A 19,596-nucleotide genomic window follows, 5' to 3' on the forward strand; every position below is an offset into this window, starting at 1 on the left:
CGGTTGCATATCGGATCAGCACCAATAAAAGGAAAATTTGCATTATTAGCTATCAGCTATTTGGGGGTGGTGTAGTCAATAATGTCACTGATAAATTCCGTGTGTATGCACGCAACGCATTCTTGTTGTCCTTGATCCGGGTAGCAAGTCCCAGTTCCATCTCCGCCTTGGTCTTCCTGACCGCCCCCCTACAGCCCCAAGCAACCGAGGTATAGTCCTCCCTGGTGATGGCCCCCCCTTCCATTGGGTGTACACCTCCTTTTTAGCTAGGAGAATGCCCTTGCTGAGCCATGAGGGTTTCTAAGCACACTTACCCCGCTTGCTTCTCTCAGAGACTGTTACCCTTTGGGCCTTGAGGATCACCCCCTTAAGGTACAACCATCCCTCATGGACTCCCATCTCCTCTACCTTCTGGGCCCTCAGTGCCTTCCCCACTAATCTTCAAAGTTCATTGAACTTGGCCCTTCTGAAGTCAAGGGTTTTAGTCTTGCTATAAGCCCTTGACACCCTGCGCTGGATAGTAAATCCAGCAGGTGATGATCGCTATTGTCCAGGTGGTCAAGGACCTGCAGTCCCCTCACCAGGTCATCCCCAGTGGCCAGGACCAGGTCCAGCAAGGCGTTATCCCTAGTGGGGCTGTGCACCTCCTGGATAAGGTGAAGGTCCTGTAATACAGCCAGGAACCTGCGCGAGTGGTCAGACCTGGCTGTCTGCTCCTCCCAGCAAATGTCTGGGTAGTTTAGGTCACCCATGACAATGACATCCCTTGACCTAACTGCCTCCATAAGACTCCGGAGAAGTCCCGAACCTGCTCTTCCCCCTGCTTGGGTGGTTGGTAGTAGACACCCACTGTAAGGTCCCTTTTGCCATGCCCCCCTTGTAGTTTGACCTGCAGTGTCTCCGCCTGACCCTCCTCTAACCCAAAGCTAAACCTTCATGATGTGAGTTGCTCTTTGACAAAGAGCGCAACCCACCGCCTTTCCTCTCTGTCCTGTCCTTTCTATACAGGGTGTACCCCCGAATGCCCACTGCCCAGTCGTGGGTAGGGTCCCACCAGGTTTCTGTGAGCCCTACTAAGTCTGGATTCTTACTCACAATCAGGAGGCACAGTTCCTCCTGCTTGCTCCCCATACTATGAGCATTGGTGTAGAGGCACTTGAGGTTTCCTGAGGGTGCACGTGCCTCCTACCTACTCCCCTTGGGAGGTGGCACGCAGCCAGAGTGGGACTCCTCAACCTCTACCCCTGCCCCACTCCCTCCTTCACTGTGGGGGCCTTGATCTGCCCCCCCATGCCCCTTCCCTCCCCTACGCCCTTTCCCCACCACAGACTTACTGGCAGGGCACTGCTCTTCTAGCAGCCTGACTGTATTCCTGTAAATTGGCTGTTGGATCAGTATTGACCCATATGGCTGGTTACTAATCAGCTATTGGTATTGGCCAAGAAAATCTTTATTTGTGAACTCCTACTTATCAAGCACAGTGAGTTCCTAAACTGTGACTGTGAGCTCTTATATCCTTACATATAACAAATAATAATAGAAATACTAAATGTTTTCCTTGTGCCAATGATCCTGTCTAAATAAATCAATATTTACCAATAACATATAAGGGTTTCATACCTCCTGAGTTGAAAGGGTATCAGCTGATTGGGGAAAAACTTTCTTTTCTCCATTTTCAGAAGCAAATACACAGCTCCTGGAGTTTAAAATCAATTTCAGTTTAAGAACCAAAACAACAATAAAACACAGAGAAAAAAAAATAAAATTATGTATCAAAAGATTAGAAACAAGCATGGAGAAGGTGCCAAAATACAGTTTAACATTACATATTGGTTTCTGAAAACTAGTGTTAGAAGTACACTTATGCTTGGGAGTATGTTGCACATCATAATCCTCCAGTGATGGGGATAATCTACATTTCTTAATTTTACAAAGCTATGATACATTGTGCAACCAAACACTTACCCTTCTCTAGATGGCTGACCCTTTCCAACATGAGAAAGACCTGAGTAAATATCTGTTGCATGTCTTTCAAGCTCTTCTTGCTTCTGTTCACAATCCTCAACTAGTTTGTTTGTTTCTAGGAAAGCTTCTTCTGCAGTCAGTCTTTGGCACAATGCTTTAAGACCTTGTAAGCTGCTGTTAAGCTCTCCCAGGCTGCCTTCATGAGAAAAAAAAGCCTAAATGAAGAAAACCAATATAATGAATACGTGTTCAGTTATGAAGAAGTGATTATTTTCATGCATTATGATATTTTGCATTCTTTTCCCATACAAATATCTATAACTGTAGTTTTTTGTCTGATCTGGATGAAACTTGCAGGGGTGGTAGCCTCTGCTGAGAGTATGAAGCCTGCCAAGTTTCAAGAAGATCAGTACAGGGGCTTGAGGGAAACTGTGCCCTAAACTCTTGAAAGCAAAACTTGTCATGTGAATGTGTTACACTACAGTGGGCTGAAACCTGCAGGGGTGGTGTCCCATCACTGGCACATGGCTCGGGCCATGAAGCCTGCCAAGTTTCAAGGAGATAAGTGCAGGGGTTTGGGGGGAACTGCCCCTCAAGCTGTGGACAAGTAAAACTCGTGACATGGGTGACACTGTATGTGTTAAGGCGCAGCGGGCTGAAAAGCTGATTATAAGCTTCTTCTCTTTATCTATTTGTTTATTGAGTTTTGAAAAAGTTGTATTAAACTTCTCTATTTCAATATTCATCATCCACTGCATATAGGATATGATTTCATGATGAACTTCATGCAAAATACAGAACGCAATATCTCAGCAGGATTGCCCACTAATGCAATGATGGGTGGGTGAGCAGGGCATGAGCTCCAAGTGCTGCTTGAGAGATGGGAGGATGCCAAAATGGAGCTAGGGAGTGCCTCACCCTCCCACCCGCCATTTCCCCCAGACCCTCCTGCTTCTCTACAGCGACTCTGGCTCTAGCAGTGGGGAGGACAGAGTAGCAGCAGCAGTAACCAGTGTAGGACCAATGGCTGGAGGTTTGCTGCTTTATCTGTATTTTACAGACAAAAATCAGTGTTTAAATGGTCCCCTGACATGTGCTGGCAGCAAAAAAAAGGAGGTGACTTCGCTCCACAAAGCAGCAAACCTTCAGCCACTGCTTCTGCACTGTGCACCCCTACCCATCCAGGACACAATAGCGCCCCGTTACACCTCTGGGATGGTCATAGGGAGACAACAGACTACAAAGCAAATGCATCCCTCTGCAAATAAATTGTTTTTCTACGAACCCATATCTGAGGACAAGTGATCTTACATATCACTAGTATGTATGTTTTCTCACCTCCCATCTTCTGCAAACTTCTTTGATCTTTTTCTCCAGTACTGGTTTTTCATAAGCAGGTGAAATATTTTTCAGTTGTTCAGCAGCTTTCAAATATTTGTCAAGAATATTAGTGTTCAAAATGCTAGATGCCTCCTGCAGAAAACCAAAACAGAATGGAACTTGTGTATGCAAAAAACCTAATTTCATTACCATATCATAACTATGCAATGCAGCCTGACATGGATTGTAATACTGAGCTGCAATGACAGAGCACTAGACTCTCTTATACCCCATGCCTGGGTGAATTGGCAGGGTCTGGTACAAAGGCATTCCCAAATCCTGGACACCTGAAAAAGGGCCAGAGATACCTGTATAGTCCTGGCTCATTGGAAAACACAGGAACTGCTCCTAAAATACCCCCCAAAAAGCACATTCTGTACCTTAGATGTGAAGACAAGGCCCATCTCTCTGCCCATGCAATAGAGTGTCCCTGTGTACTCCCAATGCCTGCCAACATTTTCAAAAGTGACCGGTGGTTTAAGGTGTCTCACTTGTGACTAACTAAGTTGAAGTATCTCAATTATGGGGTTGGAAGGACTCTCAAGGGTTATGTAGTCCAACCCCCCTGTACAGAGGAAGGATTCAACTAGAAAAACCATTCCAGAGGAAGGCTTAAAGGGGTCCGGGTTTTCTGACAGGAGGTGCTCTGAACTTTGTGAGAATCAGGCCCCTTTAACGTGTCACAAGGTAGGAAGCCAAAATAATACAGGGGTCAACATTTCTAGTCACTTTTGAAAATCTGGTCATAGAGCTATAGCATGTGGTACAGGACAGGATCAATGCTTACTAATCCGCAAGCAACCTGACTGGGAGCATCCACACGTGTGTGAACGTTTGGTTCCCTAGGGACAAGTAGCAACAGTGTACCATGCACCACAGCTACCTGTCCCCGAGGAACGCCCGTGCCACACGTGCTTTGGCGGGTGGCAAGTTGCCCTGGGTCGAGTAGGGGAGACTTGGGCCAACACTGTGCTAGCCCCAGAAACTTTATCTGGGGTCCTGGGGGCCTCCCAGGTTTGCAGCTGGGGTGATCCTGCAGGGCAGAGACTGGCCAGCAGCTGCAGTGTGGCTCTGGGCGGCCCAGCTCGCTTTTCAACAGTGCATGCTACCCAAGCATGCGCTGCTCTGGTTTTTTTTTCTGCGATTTTTTTTGACCCCTGGAAAAAACACAGAAAAAAAAAAGGGAGCAATACACGCTTGGGTAGCATGCACTGCTGAAAAGCGGTGTACGCTCAGTGCGCCCTAGAAGCGTGGCGCACACCAGACTGTGCGGTATGTGGTGCTACAAATGTTTTTGTGGCACCACATACTGCATGACTGGACTCGTCTGGACGCGCCCACCGTGTTTCAGATCTCATGCATTCCTCAGTGGCTCTTCCGTCACTACCACTATGAGGGCACTGAAGCCATATAAATAAACAGAAAGGTTATTGAAAGGATACTTTCAGTTATGTGAAAATAAGGAAAGTGCATGTAAGAAGGAGTAAATACTCCATATTGATGCAATTTTTTTCATAATCTACAATAGGGTTAGGTAACCCCCCTGGCACACATGGCAGAACATGGCACACAAAGGCATTTTACTTGGCACACATGCCTCAGGGAAGGGCCCAGGGCTGCGCTGCCACAACAAGGATCAGGCCCCTCATCTGCCCTGGGCACACCAACATTTTATAAGTCGAGTTTGCGGTTGTGTTTGGCACTCTGCCCAAAAATGTTGCTGACCACGATCTACAATTAGCTTACCTCCTTTCAGGAAAAACAGGTCAAAGATAGGTGCAAACCGTTATTTTTGTATCTTATGACCAAGGATTCAGGCTTTCCATTTCCCATGGGAAAACAGAGAGAAACATAGATTTTCTTTTTTAAAGGAGAAAAATCTGGGAAACTGCGAGTTTCCCATTGCAGACGGGCAGATTTCCAGCCTGCAAGGGGCTGCTTGGGGCTGGGGGGAGCGAGAAGAGGGCAACCAGAGGCAAGGGGCACCATGTGCACGCACACATATGCACGTGGCTGGCAGTAAAGCCAGGTAGTGGTAGAGAGCAGCTCCTGCAGCCTCTGGCAGGTAAGTTTATGGGGCTGTAGGGGGATATAGGCAACATGTGTGGGGGGCACAGTGGGGGGCATAGGTGATGTGTGGGAGGCATAACTTGTGGAGAGATTGAGGTGGTGGCAATGACTCACACCGAGTCCACGGTACGGGAAGTGGAGCAGGGTTGGCAGCTGGGCTGGATTTGGGGGTATTACAAGACCAGGGTGGTGCATGGTGCCTGGGGCCTGACAGGCAGAAATGTGTGGTCGCAGGGCCTCACTGGGGAGTGGGACACAGACATGGGTGGCTTGTCCTGGGAAGGTGGGGTGGGGAGGAAGGAAGGTGGCTCTCCCCTGCTGTATGCACTTGCAGGAAGGGCCAGGCCCATAGGTGATGCCCCGGGGGGAAAGGGAGGACACATGCTGTGCCCCCCCCCAAATTTCTGCACCCACAGCAGGGCACAGGGCTGCAGCCTGGCCAGACCAGCACCAGGCAGGAGTCACCTCCACGGCCCAGTGGGCAGGAGCTATGCTCACACACCCCCTGCCCCACACACACCTCCTGCCCCACACACTGCGGGGCTGGGGGCTGGAGGCAGGGGACAGGAGTGAGGCACCAGCAGGGCTGAGGGGGTGGGGGGCAACAGCATGGGCAGGAGCAGGGCACCAGCATATCAGGGCTGCTTAGTGCCACAAAGCAGTGGACAGCCACAGCTGAACCTGCATCCTGGTGAGTGAAGGGGGCAGGGGGAGCTCTGACTTTCCCTGATAAAAAAACCCTAAATCAAACACCAAAATATATAGGTATTTAGAATTTATTTTATTATAACGATTGAGGCACTGGTAGGCTTCCTAATTGCTTGAAAATTGTAAATATATCAATAAAACATTGTGTTCAACTGATACCTATATATATATATAATAGCATTTCTTTTTAATTGCAAAAAAATCCATATTCTGAGGGTTTTAATCAGAGAATTTTGGAATTATTTTTATCAGAGAAAACCAAGATCCCGCTTATGACCACTTGGTCAGGTCGTTTTCAAAAGTTCTGATAATACAATTCGCCAAACTACCAAATGTATAATAGACCATTTTTAGAAAAGGACAAAACCCCTCCTAATTTTAATGACATGAAGAAATAAATCATGGGAAATCCTTTCAAAGGAAAAAATGATTGCTGAGTAATGTATGGGGATCCAGCTGTTTTTATAATATTATGGTTACCATTTATTTTGGGGACTTGGAAAAAAACCCCAAGATAATGAATGATAACATAAATGCAGGCAAGTGGTAATATTTCTTAATATTTTGTATGTAAAGTTAAAATATACTAATAGTGATAAAAGAAAATGATTAAAAATGTTAAAAACTGGCAAGAAGTATGTGCTATTTTCCACATCGGTGAAAGTTGACTTCTCAGTTGTAGACTGTCACTAAGAAATGCTGCACTTTGGTTAGACTCCTGATACGACGCAGGGCGGAAGTGAGTGTTTGAACCTACCTCATATTTTGAAGCGTGTTCTTCAGGGCTCACTTTCTGACCAACGAGTTGCATCGCTTTTACAATAGAGGTTTCAAGCTCCTGCTGGGATTCTTCAAAATTGATCATGATGTCCTTTTCTGAGAGAGTCTTTTCCGATTTGGGCAAGACCATGTGTAGATTATTCATGGCAGCCTGAGAAGAAAAATGCAGGTTTCAGGATGTGCGGAAGTATTATTGCGGGGCACGTTGGCAATTCAGCTAAGAGGCTTTGCTCAGATTCTAAAGCTGTGAGTTTGATCCTGGTCAGCTGAATGTCCCTGCTACAGAAACCGTTCAGCTTAGGCAGGCCTGTGACCTTGTATGGATATCGCTAATTAAATTATTAATATATTTCCACATAATGTCACTCTGGCTTTTCAGGATTGGATATTACTTTTCTAACTACTCACTTTTTACCCTTAACAAGACTGCAGAAGAGTAATTCCTATAATAAAAGTATTCATTTTTTTAAATAGGTCCTAAAAGAAGTTTTTCTAACCATGCCTTATTAAAATGAGATTTTCTGTACAGCAAATTTTATTATGGGAAAAATAGAGACCTCAGTTCTGTCTCTGGCTTCTTCAATTCGTGCTTGCAGCTGAGCTGTGTGAAAATGCTGGAGGGACACCTGGCTGGAAATACTCTGTGTCACCATTTGTAAGATATCTTCTGCTGCAACAACTTGTTCTTGGCATGAGGTTCCTCTGGCAATTAAGATCTGTTTCAATGAAAAGCAATAGAAATCTGTGATATTAAGTGCTGTCTGTATGATTTGGCATAAGAAACTGAATTGAGACGTAAGAACCATTTGGTCAAATGCAGACCACGCTCTGCAATTAAAGCCACTATGTTGCTGTGCAAAATATCAAGCTAGAGACAAAGCTGTTTTCATTCAAAAAGGAGGTATAAGAAGCAGGTTATCAAGCATCTGATTTGATACTCGTACGTAACCTCTCCTCCACTTCCATGGTTGTATTTCTTCTCATATTATTTATCTCAGCATGACAGTTTGCATTTCTTTGCCTCACAATTAATATTTAAAAAATATGCTTGCATACTTATAGCCTCATAATCAACATACAAACCATGACCATTTGGACATGAATGGCCATGAAGTAAACCAGAAGTCTCATATGAGCAAAGTTCCCAGTGCACCAATTTTCCTGCAGGCCAGGGTTTCAAGCATGCCATCAGCTGTTCAGCAACTGCCTTGAATATTTTTATGCACGACTCACACTGCTGTATTTGAATATTTATCAGTAGCTGTCCTTATTAGAGCTGCTTTGGTCTATGAATATTTAACTCATTTTGAGTTTGAAACTATCAATTACCATTCCTGTAATGACAATCAGTGTATCATGCATAATTTCTACTTATTGTACTGCAAGTGATGCTAGGACTTGATCTTTTATCCTCACAGACACATTATGTTACCAATCCCATTGAAATATAGCTCATCTAAATTGGAAAGTACTTTTACATTTTTAACAAGCCTCTGTCACACTGAGCAAGGGGTTATTTTATAAAAGTACCTGCAAGCTGTGAAAATTCATGTTCACGTTTTTGATATGCTCAGATCTTCTAATTTTGCAGAGCTAACTGAGTGCATGAGTTCACAGACTTTACATGAAATAACATTAGGACTGAAAACGAAATCTTGTTAACTACACTAAAACCCCTCCTCCCTCTTCACACAGTGAATGCTTCGGGCAATTTCCTATAACCCAGAAGCATAAATTAATAACAGACTTCTGCTAACTTCCGAAGTATCTTTTCTTTGCTGGGGAAGATTCACACCTCTGCCAGAGCTCTCCTGCTCCCAGCCAAGTAGGACTGATGTAATAAAGGGCTTCCTCCCCAGGCGCTGAATGCATTGTCTGTGCAAGAAAAGTCTCACCAGTATTCATCACACTCTCACCTCATTAATTTCCAATGTACTTGCCTGCTGGGAATGCTAGGTGGGGAGTATGCTGGTTTACTGAGGAGTAGTACCTTATGTCATTCAGCAACAAGCAGCTGAAGCATGGTACTGACAGCCTTTCCATCAGCTAAGGATGCTAATATTTGGGAGAAGACAATTACCAGGAAGAGGTATTCAGGGGTCCAATAGGACCGATCCTGATAGGCAGTGCTGGACAACAATCCTAGACCTAGAAACATTAGAGCATCCCCTTTCCTTTATTAACCACTTTATAAAACAAAATCCAACCTCCTTTCTGCTTTATTTGGAGCAGCTTATTTCACTGAAACCTTTGAAATTCTACCCAAAGTATAAGAATCCGACAGACCATATTTTAATCTTTATATGTATGTTTCTACCTGTAAGGATTCCTCTGCTGGAGGTTCCATGCATCCTTCCTGCTTGACCTTATCAAGAAGGCATTCGGTTTCTGTAACCCAGTTTTCCACTCCGTCAAGAAGCTCTTCAATTTTACCCACCCTGGGCAGCAGGTCAATGGCCTGTTCAGTTGCATCTTCTTTCTTTTCTCTAACCTGTGAATATGGAAGATTTAGGCTCTTGGCTATTTTAGCACTTTGACATGCTCAAAATGAACTTTTCCCTTCGTCACCAGCATTTAATCAACATATGGATAGCATTCTGGATCGTAATACCAGAAGAGTTTTGGGAAGCTGAGAATGGACAAGAGATGTGGCCCCCAGAAAAGTGGTACCACATTTCCAGTTGATAGATAACACCGAAATACCAGTGCATCTATCATGGTTAGATCACAGGGGAAATCTTTACCTCTGCGTTCTGAATGTGTCTCCTAATAGCCTCCGTTGAAATAGCTACGGTATTACTGACTGTATCTAGAAATGATTCTGCAGGAGGCACAGCTTTTTCCTTACTGTCAGTAACTTGCTTCATTTGCTCTTCGTGCATTCTCAGTAATCTCATCTCCTGTGAAAACGTTGCATAGCATTTTTATGCTATCAATTATGGCCACAACCATATCATTAATAAAAGTTACTTGAAGGGCATAGAGTTACTTTAAAACATAGAGCTCTATTATATTCTCAGCTATATCTATATCTATCTATATAAATCTGTACATATATAACATTATTACAGAATACCATAATATATAGATATAGATATATAGATAGATAGATATAGCTATATCTATATATTATCGTATTCTGTAATAATGTTACACTTATGAAAATATTCTCTAAGTTTAACAGGGAAAAAAATCAAGAAGCTGCTATGGACATTAATCTGATTCGATAGCAAGTCCTCAAAAACTCCACAAAGTAAGATTCTCTGCTGAGTTAACCTGGTATAGCCCAATAAATGTCAATGGAGCCAGCCAGTTTACACCAGGTGAGAAGGAGCCCAATACAATTTAGCAAAGATTTATAAACTTGCTACAGAACGTACCCACCAGTTTAACTAGAACTTAATAGAAAAGTTTATCCTGTTACATGATATATTTTTTAAAGCTCTATAGAAAATATAACATTTTAAAAAGAAATTGAAGGGACTTTTATGGAAAGAAGCACAATTAAGTGCAGCTAGGGACCTGGTATTGTCTGCTTTTCTGTCTTTAAAACTGGTAAATAATCTTGCACTCAATTCAGTGTTATCTGCAGTTAATAAATTGACAAGTATATACAGCATTCAGAAAATGTAATTTTGAAGTGGAAATTAAAAAAAATTGTGTCAGGAAAGGAAAATGGAAACACAGTAACTTACAAACTGTGTTCTCTTGATAAATTTAGCCCATTTCCTGTTTAGTTTCTTCAGTTCTTTAGAAATATCTGATCCCATGTCCTCACTGCTAACTTCAATTAAAAAGTTCCCAGCTTCATTTAAGGAACCATGCACTGAGTTCCAGGCTGACAGGCTCTCCGTGGGGATCTAGAGAGATTCATTGAAAGCGTATTAAAAAGTCCCCAAACAATAGCAATAATGACTTGCATATATAATGCGTTATGTGCAAAATGATGCAAGAAGGTAGGCAAACAGAAACCCAACTACGTACCTTTCTAGAATGGCCCTTCCGTGCTTCCTCCAACCAAGTTTTCAATAAGGGCATATTTTCTGTATAAGTACTCCAAGAAGAAAGTACTTTCTGTAGGATGGCATTTACATTGGAAATATATTCTCTGCACATTGAAATCTTAGACTCCACCGTCTTAAATAGTTTGCTAGTATATTGAGAATCACCAGCTGGAATATCAAATGCATTTTAACATGAATATTAGAAAAAATAATTGATTCACATGAATAATTTCAAAATCAAGTTAAAGAATATTTTGCAGTCACTTGGAAACTGCCATTTTTTAAAATGGAAATTATTCCATTTGGTTTTTAAGGGGATTAGTATTACATGCTTGGAAAACAATGACATTAAACAAAACCAAAGTTCTACAAGAAATCACAGCACTGTAAAATCACAATCCCAATAATGCCTCAGTTAAAGAACAGCTGTTAATATTAATCTATTTGCATGCACTTACCCAACATAGTAGTGCTTTTGCTTTTGTTTTTCAAGTCTTCACATATTTGAAAAGCAGTCTCTAGTTGAGTTATGATTCTTCTTTTCTCAATAAAATCCTGCCCAAAGCAAATGGGAATCAGTATGGGGAACACCGACTGGCATGGAAACATGCAGGAAACTCAGATGAAGAATTAGAAAACACAAATCAACTAAACACAGGTTAAACAGTAACAGCAAAGCATCTACCAGAGCCCCTCCTCGTGCCCTTGGCAGAATTAGGCCTATGATGCAGCCAGACCTTGCACAGTGCTGCTACTTAAATGGACAATCCTAACTCCTACATGCCACTAGTTCAGGGGTGGGCAAATATTTGGGCTGGAGGGCCACTTAAGGAGTTCTGTTGCTGGCCGGGTAGCCGGGGGAGGGCAGTTGATCCTATCTGGCCTGCCAGCTGCCACTGGGAGCCTGAGGAGGAAGGGTTGTGCCCCATGCCGCTCCACTCTGCCGTAGCCAGGACCAGGCTGGGCAGCATGCAGACTCCTCTCCCCCCTTGCATCCATCCCTACCCCCATCTGGTGCTCCAGCTGTGCAGTCCCGGTACCATGGCTGCTGGCAGATGGGAAAACACAGGATGGGGTGCCAAGTAGCCATCCCACCCACTGCTATGAGTCACTGCTGCTGCTATGCCACACTGGGAAATTTAGGAGCAGCTGCTCTAAGCCAAGCTCCATCCCTCCCCGCCGTCCCCCAGCAGCCTGCACAGACTAGTGGCATCATGGTGACAGCAGCTCATCACAGTGAGTGAGCAAGCGGGCAGGACAGCTAGTTGGCATGCCGTATCATGCCCCATGCCATGCAGGCCCAGGTGCCAGTGGCTGTGGTGCCAGGACTGCACAGCTGCAATATCAACAGGAAGCTAGGGCAGAGCGGAGATGGACAGTGGGCTGAGGTGGGGTGAGGTGGGTAAAATGGAGTAGCGTGGGGCACAGCCCTCCCTCCTCAGGCTCCTAATTGCAGCGAAGAGGCCAGAAAGCATCAACTGGCAGGTTAGATATGGCCCATGGGCCATATTTTGCCCATCCCTGCACAAGTTGTCTCAAAAAGACCATGGTGTTTGCACGGTAGGGTCATTTATTTCAGAAATAAGGTCATAATCCCTTAGGGAAGGCCCTTGTTTTCTTTATACCTAGGAAGCACCATGAATACCTAATGTAACCTAAGAATTATACATCAAAATAATAATTCAGTTTTAACGATGCACCAAGGGGCCAGAAGAAACTTGTTAAATCTGAGAAATTTGGATTTCTCCCTTCGTAGCCCACCACAACATGGGTTAATATCGCTGACGTCTTCAGGCATGTATTGATTTTACACAACAGGTTGCCACACAGCAGTCCAATTTCAGACAAAATTCTCATTAATTGAAAGCGGAGTTTTGCGTGTTAAGGACGGTAGTATTGAGCCCCATATGTGCTGCAATGAACCAAGCACAAAAGAGGAGCTAAGCCTGAAACATAACCAGACAGGACAACTCTTCCACCAGGAGGAGCATAAGGATTCATCCAGACTGAGGAGGAAGAGGAAGAGGAAACTGCAGCATATTCCCATGGTAAAGCAGCAGGTGGTAGCAGATCCTGCTGCTATGGATTTGTGACAAGCGGTAAAGCAGCTCTCCCACTCTCCCTCGGGAGAAGCAGTGGATTTGAGGCAGGGAGTGGGTCGCTATTGCTGGCTATCTAACTATTACAAAGGAAAGGAAGCCTCCCACAAAAATGATGCCAGAGGAGAGAAGGCCATGAGCAAACACAGCCTCATTGGAAGAGAGGAAGCGGTGAGTGGAGGCACAGTGTGAGAGAACGCCTCGCAGTATTACGGAGAAGGAACAGTGCCTCATGCGTTTTCGCTAGAATCATGCCAAAACTCAGCACTTTCACGAGGCTTGGACTCCAGACCACAAGAAACCCAGCAATTTTAGCTGTTTTGCTTTGACGTTCTCAGATTTAAATAAATCTGAAACTTTTGTGAACTTACTCGCACAAGATCCAACCACAATAAAGCTTCACTGTAACCAAACCTTGAGGATGACACTTAATGGCAGGGGCCATGGATAGATTTGAACCATGTGGCTCCTCATGTGCTGGATCCAGACTGCGGGCCTTCTCGTTGTGGGCTGCCAGAGCTGCTGCGTTGGCACCAGCAGTCAGAGAAAAAACGCCACCACTGCTGAACACACAGGCGACTGGTAGGGGAGTATGGGGGGGCACGTACCCCCCTGGGATCAGTCCCTGACTTGGCACCGCTCAGGACAGGGCAGCTTTTTTGCTACACAGGTCGACAGCATGTTGGGGTGGGGGGGCACTAAGCCATGGCACAGAAGTATAGGAATGGATATGGGGCTTTTGGTCCACCCCAGGCCCACGCACAAGTTCTGCCCCCCCCAGACTCATGAGGCACCAGTCACCCCTGGCTCGACATCCCCCACTGTAACATCACCTTCACAGCTGCAGCTGGAGGCACAGTGCTCCAGCAGCCAGCAGTGATGGGAGCCAAGTGGCAGTAGCTTTAACTCCTTTGCTGCAGGCACCAATACAAAGGCTCCTTGCTGCTGGCTAGATCAGGCCGGTGGGTTGTATGTTTGATACCCCTACTTTACAGAATTCTTGCAAACTCTTTCAAGGAGATCCTGAAAAAATCTGTGGAGGGAGGATATTTAGAAAGAAATGCAGCATAAAAACTTGTCAGCACTGTCTGCAAGCACTAACCGGTGCTTGTAACAAGGCAATCTGGCTCTTTAAGAGGGAGGAGACAGTCCCGTTGTAGAAGCCCAGCTGTGGGCATCAAGCTTATGAGGGAATATCCCACTAACAATTAAAAACCCAAAGGACAGAGCTGGGGAAAGCCTGGATTGTGGGCAGGAGGTTGATTGCAACTCAGACAAATTTGTCTCCAGGACTGGGCCAGAGCTCAAGGGCCTCCTGTACTGCCTGGAGAAGGGCTAAAAGCTTTGTCTCCTGGTTTGATTGCCTGTTTAGTGCAAGGACTGTGTTTGTATTTAAAGGATTGGTTGAGGAGCTCCCAAGGGGACAAAGTCGGCCAGGCAGTAGGTATACCAATCTGCCTACACTACAGGCTCATTCTAGTGTAACGCAATGGTCACAACTAAGTGGTCAGATTTACTTCATTCCATATGGGCTGAGAACAATAGCCATTCATTATTTATTTCAATTAGTAATATTGCCTAGTTTCAGAAAGGGCTTCTATGTGCTTATCATTGCTTTACAATGACACCTGGTAGATGGTCTTTCTATCCCAGTCTGAGAGCACTTTAGCTATGTGTGGCATATTTATCGACAGTGAAATGGGACATGGAGTAGCCAGAATGTTATAAAGGTACAGGTTGATTCTGAGACCCATGAGCCTTTACATAACATTTTGAGCCAGACAAGTTACCCTTGCTTTGAGAGACCCAATATGGTGGGAGGAGTGACATGAGGTTGCACTAGAGAACAATTACCAAAAATATAATACTTTTAAAGCTTACATGCCAATCTGCCAGCAATAGTTCCACAGACTCCTTAGCCCCATATTTAATGTTCCAGATATTTAACTTTGATGTCACTTCATCATATATAGCTGAGCACAAGTGGCAGAGATATTCCAGCAGTAGGCTGAAGTTTGTGAACCGGATATTGCTAAACCTGCAAAAAGAAGAGCGTTTTGGAATGTGAGTTAATATTTTGGGGCATAATGAACCGTTCATTTACAAGAAGAGACCTCTGACTTTAAAATTATATGAACTCCAGGTATTACACCACACTGTGCAGACTGCAAACACAATCCCTTTCTGCTGAGGGATCAAAAAAATCTAATATATTTAGGGTTAATTTTTCTGTAACCAATGATTTTGGCCACCTTAATTTCTGGACATCCACTTTAAGAAACAGAGACAGAGTTTCAGAACTGCTAAGCATCTGCTTCTGAAAATCAAGCCTTGGTGGGGTGTCTCTCTCTCTCTCTAGCTCTCCTATTGAAGATGTCCCACTTTATATAAATAACTGAATTTTTACTGGTGCAGGTGCTTGAAGCTTCCAGGCGAGCGCCCTGTCCACCAGCTATTGGCTATTTTGCAGTAGTTATGCTCTCTTCCTCTCTCCACTCTCTCTGTTTTCAACCAGAAATTCCATCTTTGTAAAGAGTGATGCATACTTTTCTGCAGAAAGTTCTGTTTTCAACAAGTTGACATTTTCTGAGAAAAGACCATTTCATCAAAACATTGACAACCAGCTCTGCGACAGTATCATTATTCCCCTTTCCCAGGCAGGGACAATGAAAAACAGATCATGCAGAAGGCAGGGCAGGGCAGGGTGGCACCCTAAAGCAGTGGTTCTCAACCTCATTAGACTTGAGTTACCGCTCAGAAAATACCAGGTCTTAGTTTTCCTTGGTTTTTTTTTACTACTGAAAAATAACAGAGCAATTTTTGTGTTGCCAAGAACTCAGAAAGACCAGGGCAGGTCAGAATGCTTTTAAGACTATGGACTCCTAGTTGAAATCTCTGGGTTTATCTTGTGAATCATGTTTGCACACCTCACAGTCCTAACATTGTGTGGCACCCTGCAGCATCCTGGCAAATATCTGAAGGCACTTGATCTGCCCCATGGACTTGGGGCTTTGGTGATATTTGATGGAGGCGGGAGGAGAAGGCTTTGGTGACGGTCACTTTCCATGCCCCCACAGGGAGAAGCCATGGTGGCAGCTAGGTCCTAGGTTCTGCCTTCCCTCCTACCTCCAACCCAAACTAGGTTGTTCCACCCCACAGCCTAAAAAGGGTGCCAATTGCTGGCCCACTTCATCAGATGCTATGAATGGATGTTCAAAAGGACAGGGTACAAATAAATTATATGATAAGCCAAACATCATATAGCAAATCAGCAGCAAAGTCAGGAATAGATTGCTGTCAGCTCAGATTGCCGACAAGATAGACTTGAAAATCACAACCTTCTTTTCATTTCCTCTAACTTCTCAAGTGGCACTAATGGCATATTCTTCTCATCTTTATTCTCAAATGATTGAAGGGTGTCCAAGTGGCCGGAAAAACAATCCATCAAGTTCTGAAAAAAAGTATTATCATTTAGTTATTTCACTGTTTAGTACTGTAGTTAAGAGCATGCAATGTACTCTTTTATTATAGTAGCAGCTAATAAAAACATTCATCACAAAATGTACCTTCATTTCTTGTTAATTAAAGCATAATTGTAAATATTTAACAGATTTAATCCAAAAGCAAGCATTTGCTTCAGTACAACAAAAATACCTCAGCATTGTAAACACCTAAATACAGGTGATACTAAATTAAGACTATGCTATCAGTGATTTTTTTTCTTTTTAAATTTACACTTATACTAGGGCTGTGTAAAGCTTCGGTCACTGATTCGATTCGGTGGAGATTCAGTCCCATTTGGCAGCCAAATCTCCAAATCAAATCAGGAGACCAGACCCTTTAATCTCTCTGAATCGAACTGGAGACATTCAGAGAGATTTGATGATTTGGACACAGATACAGCTTTAAATGTTTTTTCTACATACCTCAAGGTACCAGGCAGATCATCAATGCTGAGATGGTGGGGTGGATGAGGCATCCCATGGAAGCAAGGGGGTCCTCAGCATGCTTGGTGGCGGACCCGGTAGTGGACCAGAAGCACTTCCTGTCCACTTCTGGGTCTGCCACGGAGTGCACAGGAGACCCCCTCCCTGCCCCCCGGCTCGGCAATTGGTCCTTTCTAAGTCTGGGGATGCCCACGGAGTTCCCCCGTAGCCAATCGCTGAGCGGGGGGGGCATCCACCTCCAAGCACGTGGAGGGGGCCCCTCCACCTTCCTGTGGGATGCTCCATCTGCCCCTCCATAGCAGCATTCATGAGCTGCACCTGGTACCTTGAGGTATGTAGAAAAAAGATTTAAAGCTGTGTCTGTGGCCAAATCACTGATTCTCCGAATCAGCATTGAATCTTCAGGTTCAGATTTGGCCGAATCGAATCGGGACAGTGATCCAAATCAACAAACCAAATCACTATTCCCTGAATAGGGCTGAATCCGAATCAAATACAGACCGCTTCACACATCCCTAACTTATACCCTTTGGACACACCATATTACAATACAATTTTCAACAAATAAGGCTTTTCATTTACAAAACTTTAAATATGTTCAGTTATGATCAGTGCTATAAAATAATAATTTTAAAGTATTTATCCTGCTGATATCGATACCATATTAATTGTCTGATGTCAGGACTTGAGAGTTTGGCTGTATATCTTAGGGGATGTGTCACAAAGTCAACTGCCAAAATTAGCTAATTAAAATTATAAAGTAACAGTAAAGAAACACTATAACATACCAGAGTGCTCCCCTATGAATGTCACTGATCAAAATATAGTATTCATATGTCACTGCAAACTAATACTAAATACATCTACCAGCTATACCACCTAGGAATTGCAGCTGATGAAAAGAAACATGCTACAAATAGAGGGAATAGTTACAGTTACACACGCAATCGAGTTGCAAGTATGTGATCATTGAACTAAAGATTGCATGAATACCTAAACCAGCATGATACCATACCTAAACAAGCTCAAAGGCACATTAAGCTCTAATTAGCATTCCCTAAATTTGGCATGCTTAAATTTGCAACCTTAATAAAGTGCTTTAGCATAGTTGTGTGTGTGTGCATGTGTGTGTAATTTCTCATATTCAAAACAGCATGTAGAGAAACCAAAAATTCTATCATGACGCGTCACACTGAAAATACTCATGTAGGCCATAACTGGGTCAAAAATTAGCACTAGAGCTGGAAGCAGAGCTGGACAGAAATTTTCCAATTGAAAATATTCCAGTATTTTTTTTATCCGAAAATGCTAACATGACGACATCAAACTATTTTGTAAGAACATGTCAATTTAATCTAAATTAGCAATAGGAGATTATGAAAATATGGTAAGTAAGAAATTTTTCCCTAGCCTCTTCCTCAGGAATAGTTTAACTACCACATTTTCTCATATACAATATGCCCTGGCACAAGATACACACCTTGCTTTTGAAAAGCAGAATTGAAAAATATTTCCTTGTAGTAAATAGCTAAGTAGCAGCAGCTAGAGACCTGATCCTGCTCCCTGTCCTGCTCCCTGTGGATCACGTGCACACTTTACTTTTGTTTTCACCCAATAAGCAGCAGAAACTGCTCTAACTGTATTTCCTGGCATATCATGTGCAGTCCAGTTTCCAAAAGCTGGATTTTTTTTATAAAAAGTGTGTTGTATGTGAAAAATATAGTATTTTTGGTTAAAATTAAGACTAAGAATCAAACTTCATGGAGACACCCTTTATGGAAAATTGCAAATAAAGGCCAGGTAGAGATATTACACGTTTACCATTTTAAGTGATCAGAAACCAGTCTAAACCCAAAACAGAACAGAAGTTTGGCACATAGAGACTAAGTGAAAATGGCAGAACCCAATCTAAGATAGGCGGCCTGTGCGCCCTCCCCCATGCCATCAAAGGGCAAATGTGTGCTCTGTTTGCTACTGATCTAAATTATGCAGCTTAGAGAAAACCATATAATTTGGATCAATTCCGCCTTGGGCTTTTTTAATGTCTACCTAGCCGAAGTGGCTAAACTTGACAAAGCTATAAGCTAGTGAAAACTGGATCTTACATTAGGATTTGCCAAGTAATCTCACTAACTAGCAGTGATGCCGACACAACCTAGAATGATCTCTAACTCTTCAGTTTATAACAAGGACATGTCAAGTAACCATCCAACTCAGAATCTAATCCAAAAGGCGAGTCACAAAAGGTAAAAGAATAGCAGACTCAAGGAACTCATGTAACATTTTTACAATGAGATGCGTGTACCAACATTTTTTTTCTGATTAACTAACCTTAAATACTATAATTTTTTCTTTGAAGAGGGCCATTGCTTTACAGTGGTCTTGCAAATCAGGCAAACCTTCTGCAAGCAGATGCTCTACCTCTTGGAGCCAGAGCTCGATGCCATCCAGAGGTGGGGGTAACACACAGTCCAGCATTGTTTTCCATTCGTTAATCTAAAAGGAGAATACAAGTCTATGATAAAACACTTCTTTCTTAGTTTCTTCCCTTATTTTTGGAGGATTCATAAGGTCAACAAATGAAATGCCAAGCAACATGAAATTCTAAGTACCTCAGATATGAATCTTGCCCAGAGCTGCAAG

General features: G+C 43.5%; 1 protein-coding gene across 6 annotated transcripts in view; it reads right to left on the reverse strand.

Moving 5' to 3' along the window:
* Positions 1-19,596, reverse strand: part of SYNE2 (spectrin repeat containing nuclear envelope protein 2) — a 287,230-nt gene that overhangs the window by 194,168 nt on the left and 73,466 nt on the right. For 4 of the 6 annotated variants that reach the window (XM_059723316.1, XM_059723318.1, XM_059723317.1 and 1 more), the window contains exons 12-24: positions 19,285-19,449; positions 16,345-16,457; positions 14,888-15,044; positions 11,366-11,462; positions 10,888-11,075; positions 10,599-10,763; positions 9,648-9,803; positions 9,221-9,394; positions 7,461-7,619; positions 6,881-7,054; positions 3,304-3,438; positions 1,966-2,180; positions 1,621-1,696 (exon numbers count right to left, since the gene is read on the reverse strand). In XM_059723316.1, the coding sequence (XP_059579299.1) occupies positions 1,621-1,696; positions 1,966-2,180; positions 3,304-3,438; positions 6,881-7,054; positions 7,461-7,619; positions 9,221-9,394; positions 9,648-9,803; positions 10,599-10,763; positions 10,888-11,075; positions 11,366-11,462; positions 14,888-15,044; positions 16,345-16,457; positions 19,285-19,449 (1,974 nt within the window). The remainder of the gene's footprint in view (positions 1-1,620; positions 1,697-1,965; positions 2,181-3,303; positions 3,439-6,880; positions 7,055-7,460; positions 7,620-9,220; positions 9,395-9,647; positions 9,804-10,598; positions 10,764-10,887; positions 11,076-11,365; positions 11,463-14,887; positions 15,045-16,344; positions 16,458-19,284; positions 19,450-19,596) is intronic. The other 2 variants (XM_059723319.1, XM_059723320.1) reach the window with 2 other exon arrangements.

This window comes from Alligator mississippiensis, chromosome 2 (genome assembly GCF_030867095.1).
Source record: "Alligator mississippiensis isolate rAllMis1 chromosome 2, rAllMis1, whole genome shotgun sequence".
Classification (NCBI taxonomy): Eukaryota; Metazoa; Chordata; order Crocodylia; family Alligatoridae; genus Alligator; species Alligator mississippiensis.